We start from the raw sequence: 9,638 nt of genomic DNA, 5'->3' as shown, positions 1-9,638 counted from the left end.
AGGTGTTACAGGCACCCCGAGCGGACACAAAAGTGTACTTTGCAGAAAATGTTGGTTCGATACAGTCGGGGATTGTAGTATGGGTTGTAGTTGGGAAAAACAGAAGGCACAGGAGGAGCTACTCACTTTGGAAACCCACATTTTGGCATTAGAGCAACGCTACCTTACAGGAAAGGATGTACAGGTCCTACGACAATTAACAGACACGCAACAGCACTACAGAGCCCTAGCTTCAGAGGAGAATAAAACGCAGGTGCAGGCAACCCTTCGTAGGTTGTACGATGTGGTAGATAAGTTGGGCAAGCTCTTGGCCTGGCTCAGCCGCAAGGAAGCGGAAGCCCGATGGATAGACAGCGTAGTGGATCAGCAGGGACAGATGCAAAAGGGCGATGCACAAATAGTACACACATTGGCTTCCTATTTTAGAGATTTTTATGAGGCCAGGGACTTGGGTTCTCAGGCTGAGATCTTAGCATATCTAGACACTATCCAAACCCCAAGCTTAGACAATGACGCGAGGGAGGGACTGGAAGCGGATATAAGGGTGAACGAACTGAAAGAAGCAATAACTGAATTACGTCCTGGAGAAATCCCCTGGTCCGAATGGACTCCCAACGGAATATCATAGGAAAGGGGCAGACCTCCTGGCGGTGTATCTATTAGCACTGTTTCAAGACGAGGCCCAAGATGGTATCCTGGCTGTTAATCTTAGGATGGTTACGATTGTTCCCATCCACAAACCGGGGAAAGCCCCCCAACGATTGCGCATCTTACCGCCCAATCTGCCTCCTCAATGTAGAGGTCAAACTCCTAGTGACCATATTAGCCCTCCATCTACTCCAAGTAATATCGGGATTGGTACATCAAGATCAGACGGGCTTCCTACCAGACCGGGCGACTAGACAGAACCTGAGGAGGACCCACAACTGGCTCATGAAGGTCCACGACCGTGATGATCCCCATATGTTCCTCTCCCTAAACGCAGGAAAAGCGTTTGACGCGGTACACTGGCCCTTTCTGGAAGCGACTCTATTCAAGTTCAGTATTTGTCCAAAATATTGAAATTGGGTTGGACTTCTGTATGCGGACCCCTGAGATAGGGTTAAAGTGAATGGATCGTTGTCTGAGGACTTCCCCATTAGACGGGGAACCCGGCAGGGGTGCCTGTTGTCCCCCTTACTAATTACCCTCACAATTGAAATAGTGGCGACCAAGATCCGACAGAAAGGGGAGATACGGGGGTTTCAAATTACACCGACTGGTGTGGGGGAAGAAAAGATCTCACTTTATGCTGACAATATTTTTCTATATGTTACCCACCCGGATGACACGATCCCAGCGAGCTCTTGGGCAGGTATGGCTTCTTCTCGGGCTATGCTATAAACTGGCATAAATCGGTCCTATATAGCCCACTGGTCAGGGAGACGTGGCCTTCTCTCCCAGGGGCACTTCAGATAGCACAGGCGGGATTCAAGTATCTGGGGATCTATCTTATCACAGATAGAAACCTCCAATATCAACACATTATTCCGAAGGTCATAACGAGTTTTGCAGCTGACGCCCAGAGATGGAAAGCGCTCCCCCTCACGATCCTGGGCCGAGCAGTGATATTCAAAAAGATCACCTTGCTCCGCTTTCTGTATGCCCCCCAGAATGAGTACTTCCCTCTCCCCAGACAGACATTCTGGGTGATAGATGCGGAATTACGTTCTCTGCTGTGGCAACAAAAAGGATCGCGCTAGGAATGCTGCAGCGAAACCAATATAATGGAGGGATATCCCTACCTGACATTGAGGCCTATTGCTGGGAGGAGCATCTGGCACCGGTGAATGACTGCATCCACATGCTCGCGGATCACCCATCCTACAGGCTAGAGAAAGATACCATGCACACCGCTCCTGCTTACATTTTTTGTATGGGGGTCAGGGTAGGAGACGCCTCCTCCCGGCCAATGGAATAACGCTGGAAGTCTGGGACAGGGCGACTAAGACAATGGGCTAGACACACAAATTGACTAAACCGACACCGATCCTGCACTGCACTTGGCTGAGGGAACTCCACAAATTAAAGGGATTTGGTGTGGAACGCCATCAGAATCTCCAACTTAGGCGATGTGGTGGCGAAGGGAGAACTCAAACCATTCAGGTCACTTGCAGCAGAGTTTGGGCTGCATCCTACGCAAATTTTTAAATCAGCGCACCTGCACCATGCCTGGATAGCTGAGAGCATGCTCTCCTCTCCCCCGACAGACTTCGGCCCCGCTAGAGGGACACCTATTGCATGAGCAGATACCCAATAAGGTAGTATCGCTAACTTACAAGACCCTGAACAACAACATGCCGGACAGACTGGGGAAACTGAGGGAAGCATGGGAGCAGAACCTGGGCACGCTAGAGAAAGGGGACTGGGAGGCAGCCCAATGCACCACAGAGAGGTGGCGATTAAATCCCGCCTTCAACTCATTCAATACAAAATATTGCTCAGGGTGTATTTTGACAGGGTCCGACTCCAACAAATGGGCCGAGCCAGCAAACCACACTGCCTGCGCTGTAGACAGACACAGGGGGACTTCTATCATATTATATGGGAATGCCCTGTCATCCATACATATTGGGTACAAGTATTAGGAGAACTGAGTAAGGTATTAGATGAAACACTCCCTCCGGATCCTAAATTCGTATTGTTGGGCATACCTGGCAATGTTGACGTGGGCCGCCCACAGCTTATCTTTGCACTGATGGCATTAGTGGTAGCGAAAAGAGATGTGGCATGCGCGTGGGGGGCGTTGCTGCCTCCCCAGATAGGAGAATGGAGGAGGGAGATGGACATATTTATGGCGGCAGAAAGGGTCACATACAAAGCGAGAGGGTGCCCCCGGAAGTTCCATAAGATTTGGGGGAAATGGAGAACATATCATGGATTGGATGGTGGCCTGGGAGCTGGCTAGCTTCTCGCGGGTTTTGAACTTAACTGGGCCCCAGACTGGAGGGACACCGGGCCTCCGTCTCCGACCCTCAGGGACGACAGGGGGGATGGGGAGGAGACTCCCGGAATTAACGCACGAAGGGACTGTTTGCCTCTCTGGTTCATGGAATGGGGAGATGGTGGGCCCGATTCACAGAACTAACTTAAGACAAAATCCTAAACTTACTACCATTTTGGTATTCACAGAAGGCACTTAGGAGTCCTAAAGTTAGGAGTCCTAGCTTTACTACTCCTAAACTGTGAAAAATCATAACTTTAAGACTTTCGGTATTCATAGAAGGCATTTAGGAGTCCTAAAGTTAGGACTCCTAACTTTAGGACTCCTAAATGCCTTCTGTGAATACCGAAAGTCTTAAAGTTAGGATTTTTCTCTGTTTAGGAGTAGTAAAGTTAGGACTCCTAACTTTAGGACTCCTAAATGCCTTCTGTGAATACCGAAATGAGTAAGTGCCTTCTGTGAATACCAAAATGGTAGTAAGTTTAGGATTTTGTCTTAAGTTAGTTCTGTGAATCAGGCCTGGTGTGTCTATGGGATCGGGTGGTATGTGGGTGTTTTGACATGATTGTGGCTAATTGTGACCAGCTAGCTGTTTTGTTTTGGTTGAAAATGCAAATAAAAATATATATATATTTTTGTTTAACTTTGCAGTTGATGTCTCTTACCCCATTTTTCTCATCCACGGAGCAATTCTTTTCTCCCAGATGACATTGTATTGTGACAGATTAAGTAAGTAATTTTTCTGAATGGTTTCAGTGATAGGTATTTTTAAGCAGACTGCTTGTACGTTTGTGGTCATAGCTGCACTCTGCTTTTGTTATTCATCCATATGCGGTCATTGGTGTTAATGTGGAGTTTAATAAAAAGTACTCCCATGGTCGCTGTAAAGATACCACTCCACAACACACAATACCATTCCCCTAAAGAACACTTGATAACACACAATCCCACTACACATAATTCCAGTCCACTCAATACCACATAATTACAGAGCACACCAGCCACATAATTCTATTACACAAATCCACTCCACACAATTCCACAACTAACTAATCCAATCCACATAATTACACTACACCACATACATACACATAGGTAACATCCAAAACACAGCTTGATGAGGGAGTGGGGGACAGTATAGGGGCACCTCATGACTTCTGTCTTTGACTCTGAAGTTAACACTCTCAGTGAGCCCCGAGCATGTAAGGAGGCGGGGCTGGGGGGGCCGAGCTCAGAGGGGCCTGGACTCAGAGACAGATATAACTGCAGAAAGTGCACACATCAGAGGCTCACCGTACAGACACTCCCAGCTCAGAAGGTTCCCTTCCCACCTCAGCTGCAGCCACTCCAGCCGGGCCCCACCTGCGGAGTCAACAGCCAGTTAAAGGCAAAGCTGCTGAGGGGTTTATAAGGAAGTCGGAACGGAACCGCCCACTTTACACTCTGTGAGAAACGAAACTTAACTCCTCTCTTCGTCCTCGGCAGGATCATGGCTGCAGAAAACCAGCTCCAAAGCCTGAAGGAGGAGGCCACCTGCTCCATATGCCTGGAATATTTTACTGACCCTGTGTTCGTGGAGTGTGGACATGTCTTCTGTCTGTCCTGTATCACTCGGTGCTGGGAGGGGCTGCAGACAGACTTCCCCTGCCCTCAGTGCAGAGAAACTTCTAAGAACAAAATCTTCAGGCCCATCCGGCAGCTGGCAAATGTGGTTGAACTCGCCAAACATCTTCACGCCCCGAGTGCGACCCCCCAGGGGGAGAACCTGTGCCGAGAACACGAAGAGAAACTTAAACTGTTCTGTGAAGATGACCTGAAACCCATCTGTGTGGTGTGCAGCATGTCACGTGACCACAAGGCTCATACGGTGCTCCCCATTCTGGAGGCTGCCCAGGAGTACAAGGTGAGTTTGCTGCAGGTAGGAACTCACCGAACGCTCCCCCTCCAGATGCTGCGCAGGTGTGTCTGCCACAGATGTGTGACCGGCTGGGGCCCTTCCTTGCTCCTCATTCCACCGGCTGCCCAGGACTACAGACTGTGTATGCCTCAGGTTTGTGATAGGACTGGGAGCCTCATTCCACAGGCTGCCTCAGAGCACAAGGCTTAATGTCTCAGTTTCTGAAAAGACAGGGTCTTGTGTGTGCTCCCTATTGCGCAGGCTACCCAGGTATTCGCACATGTTTGTGCAAGGGGTGAGGTGAATTGCACAGGCTGCCCAAGAGCACTGGGTGCATACGTCTCCGGTTTGTGACAGGAGTGGGGTCTTCTGTGTGCTCCTTAATCCAGAATCTGCCCAAGAGTACACGCTATGTATGTTAAATGCTAGGATCTCGGCGCTTCCCATTCCGAAGGCTAATCAAGAGTGCGGGGTGTGAATGCCACTGGTCTGGGACAGAGGAGTGCCCCACTGGCCTCCCATGGCATCGGATTCTCAAACCTTCTTTAGCTCACCTGTAAAAGTCCACCTCCTGGTAATCGTTTCTGTTTCAGTGACTGCCGGAAAGAGCAGAGAGTTGGGCCATTGCCACAAAAATCTATTTTGTTGGATTCACTAGTAGTATTAGTTTCCATCCTGTAAATGTATCGAAATCAAAGCTGGCGCGTGTTTGAGGGGCGAGTAAGAGCGAAGCCGCATCCTCAAAGAAACGGAAAATAGATTTTCATTCTGATCCCTGAAAACAGCCTGCCAGAGACCCGCGCCCCTCTGTGCTGGGGAAGGAGGGGTCCACCCCGAACACTGGGGGAGTCTCGACCGGTGACAGGCACCTGTATGTGAATTCCAAAGCAAACTCGTATTAATAGGGTGACCAACTGGCATGGGTGCAAATTCAGGACGGTAAGTGTAAAAATTCAGGACAAAGGGTCAAAATTCAGGACACAAGGTCAAAATTCAGGACAAAACTTCGGGACAAAAGGCAAGTTTTACAGACACATCAGAGGAAGTTGTACAATAGTATAAAAGTGAGTAAATAGACAACCATTTAAGTACAAGTCAAAATAAGTTTAGATTAGGTTGAGACAATCATGCACTTTATGGTTTTTCGGTATGCAGGCAGCTTTGAGCAACTGTGCTGTTTTGTTGTTGTACTTCATATGACAGTAATCTAGTTATATGGTTACTGCACTGGGTTGTCCAGTCCGATATTTTGTTTACAACTCATGGTCCTGAGCAGGCATGTTTGGTGAGAGAAGTGGTCAGGAAGATCTTCCCAGATAATCTCTGTTACTAACATCTCCTATCCGAGTGCCATTGTAAGATGTAATGCGGCACTAAAGGGAGGGTTTCTGTGATGAACCCGCTATAGGGAACGCATTATGGGTGTTTCAGCAAGTGGAAATTAAAATATGGAATTTGACTTTGCTTATGGAGGCTTCCAGAGAGTTGCACTAGCTGACGAAGTCACAAAGGTGCTTTTCCCTGCAGCTTTTTTTAAAGAAGGCACTGTTGATACACTATTACATCGTTTATTTTTGACGCTTTGCCTTTTGCTACAAACACAATATACATCTCAACCACAGCTCATGGCACTATGAGGCTTTCCTTAAAATCTAAAACAAATCATGCAAACGTTTACAATTATTAGTGTGACATTCAAGTAGCAGTTGGGTGTCACTCAAAATGTCGGCTGAGGTGGCGCGTTCAGGCTGTGAGTATCTTGAGAAGAACGCTGTAACGCTGCTATTTTGCACAATCATTCTTGCTGCTATTTTGACGCTGCTAGTGGAGCTGTATGATCTGTTTTTAGCTCTTCGCCATTAATTGTATATTTTAACGTTTTTAAACCCCCCTGCCCTTTCCCTTACTGTGCTCTGGTTCCGCTTCACATCGCTGCACTTTACAGCCAGTGGGGTGCTTTATTTGCCTATCTAGCATTGGTTTCGCTTATTTGCACACGCCCCTTTCTGGTCCCGGCCTCAGCGCTCGACCCCAGCGGTTTCCCGGAAGTGAGGCGGGACCGCATTGCACCGGGGTTGACGCTCTAGTCGGCAGATCGCACGTCCGTTTATAACGCCATGGGTCAGCGACCCCTGGCCGTTTTCCTTCCACCTCTGTCCCTCCTACACCATGTCGGTATTCCGCTGCCGACCTTAGAGCCCTTAAGGTCCCTCCTTGTGAGGCGGCGCACTCCTGGGCACTTTCTGATAATCGGTTCCGATCATGCCCCTTTTGTAATTATCTTCTTCCTAGTCCTGCCACCCCGCCTACTCATCCCTGCAATGGGACTAAGATCATACAAGCGAGCCTGATCAATGCCAGATCTTTGGTCTGCCACACGGCTGAGGTCTTTGACCTTCTAGCTGATAATGATCTCGACCTACTCTTTGTTACTGAGACTTGGATGACTGACTCCTGCTCGCCGGTAGTCGAGTTAGCTATCCCTCGTGGTTTCAGAATTTGCAGAGTAGATCGCACTGCTGATGTGGGAAGAGGAGGGGGGGTTGCCGTGATCTACAGGGATCACTGGTCTCTCACCTGCGAGCAACTGGACAAAATCAAAGAAGCCGAACTTCTCTATTTCTGCCTGGACATTAGTCCGCATTTTACCTTAGGCGGCACACTACTGTATCGACCGCCAGGCTACGTCGGAAATTTTATTGGATCTTTGGAGGAGGTTATCGTGCCACGAGCCTTACGCTTCTCTCGCTTCTTACTGCTGGGCGATTTTAATATACATGTGGATTCTGCTAACACCACTGAAGCTACTCGTCTTAGTGAGACTTTCAGCATGGCTCACCTCTCCCAATGGTTCGACGCTCCCACACATGTGGGAGGTCATGTTCTTGACTTAATCTGCACTAATTTTGATATTAGTCTGTCCCCCCCCAATGCCTATGGTGTGGTCCGACCATTATATGATCAAGTTTGCCTGGCAGCTAGATGAGGGTTTGAGGAAAACTCCTTCTATGGTACACCATCCCCGGATTAATGTGATGTCCTTATCTGAGTCCCTTTCCGACACCCGTCCGGCCCCAATGATGGAGCTAGAAGCGACTGTTGATGCATTCAATTCTTGGATAGCGAACGGTGTCGCCACCTCCACTAATGTGGGGGGTGTCCGGCGAATGCGGTCACGACCCTCCCAACCATGGTTCACGCATGCCCTGCGAGAACAGAAGCTGGTCTGCAAAAAACTAGAGCGAGCATGGAGACAAGCCTACCTGCCTGCCGCAAAGAAATCTTTACGAGCAGCCCAATTGGACTATTATGCTGCGATCAAGACAGCTAAAAGTAGGTATTATTCGGACAGAATTGAGAAGGCGGAAAACAACAGCAAAGAGATCTTCTCAATTGTCCAAAACTTTCTATCTCCCTGTGCTGCCCAACCCCAGCTCCCTTCTTCCGCCCAATGGTGTGAAGAACTGTCCTGCTATTTTACGGACAAAATTGCAAAAATACAATCGGACTTAGAAATGGCTCAAAAGTCCCTTACGACTCCTCCTGTCCTACTTGGATCGGATAGACTATGTCTACAGGACCAACTCGTTGCCTTCCTCCCGGCCTCGGAACTGGACATACGGCAAATCCTGACCGCTTTAAAGTCTGGATCTCCCTCAGACCCCTGCCCAGCCAGGGTTTTGGGCGGGATAACGGACACCATTACTCAAGAGGTGACGCACATCATTAACCTCTCCCTTTCCACGGCCATGATCCCGAGAAGTTGGAAGGAGGCAAAGCTGCTCCCTTTATTAAAAAAGGCCGGTTCAGACCCAGCACTACCATCGAGCTATCGGCCCATTTCACTGTTGCCAGCTCTGGCGAAGGTGTGTGAAAAGGTGGCCTTTAAACAACTGGACAGCTTCATTGAGTCCTCTCACGCCCTACATCCTGCTCAGTCAGGATTCAGAGCTGCCTACAGTACCGAGACAGCTCTAGTTGAGGTTTCGGAGGCTGTTCGTGAGTGCCTGGACGGAGGTGGCAGAGCGGTCCTGATTTTATTGGACCTCTCTGCCGCCTTCGATACGGTCCCACATGCCTTACTGATTGACAGACTGCGTGCTGTTGGCATCTCTGGTTTGGCCCTTGACTGGCTGTCATCATTCCTGAGTGATAGAACTCAACAGGTCTGGATGCCCCCCTATTCGTCGGCCCCGAAGAGACTGTCAACTGGAGTCCCGCAGGGTTCTACGTTAAGCCCTTTACTGTTTAATGTTTATATGACCCCTCTACTTTATCTGGCGGAACATCTGGGAGCCAAGATAATAGCATATGCTGATGACACTCAGCTGCTATTCACATGGCCTAAGGGTGTGTCCGATCCATCAGCAGTCCAGCATTGTCTGTCGGAAGTTTTCAGGTGGCTTGCACAAGTCCAACTTAAGTGCAACGAAGATAAGTCCGAGGTCTTATTCTTCGGCTCCTTCCCTGACAATTTCAAGGACCAGATTTGGCCCCCGGACCTGCCCTGTCCCAGTGCGACGGGAGGCCCAGCTAAGAACCTGGGGGTCTGGTTCGGTCAGGATCTAAAGTTTGCGGATCACATAAAAAAATTGACCGGCATTTGCTTTGGCACCTTGCGTGCCCTGAGGAAATTCTTTCCTCTTCTGCCTAGGGCAGCCAAGGAGTCTGTCCTTCGAGCTTTGATCCTATCCCGGCTCGACTACGCCAATGCCTTATTCAGTGGTCTACCTGCGTACATGGTTCACCGCCTGCAGG

The 9,638-nt window shown here is 49.1% G+C and overlaps 1 protein-coding gene across 1 annotated transcript in view; it reads left to right on the top strand.

Moving 5' to 3' along the window:
• Positions 1 to 4,421: 4,421 nt before the first annotated feature.
• LOC147666494 (E3 ubiquitin-protein ligase TRIM39-like) overlaps positions 4,422 to 9,638 on the top strand; it is a 239,047-nt gene continuing 233,830 nt past the window's right edge. The window contains exon 1 of the mRNA XM_086949038.1: positions 4,422 to 4,886. Coding sequence (XP_086805164.1) covers positions 4,473 to 4,886 — 414 coding nt within the window. The 5' untranslated portion in view covers positions 4,422 to 4,472. The remainder of the gene's footprint in view (positions 4,887 to 9,638) is intronic.

The sequence above is a fragment of the Lissotriton vulgaris genome, unplaced genomic scaffold (assembly GCF_964263255.1).
Source record: "Lissotriton vulgaris unplaced genomic scaffold, aLisVul1.2 SCAFFOLD_1516, whole genome shotgun sequence".
NCBI classification, from domain to species: Eukaryota; Metazoa; Chordata; class Amphibia; order Caudata; family Salamandridae; genus Lissotriton; species Lissotriton vulgaris.
The sequence above is the reverse complement of the archived record's forward strand: the minus strand, read 5'-3'. Positions and strand labels throughout refer to the sequence as shown.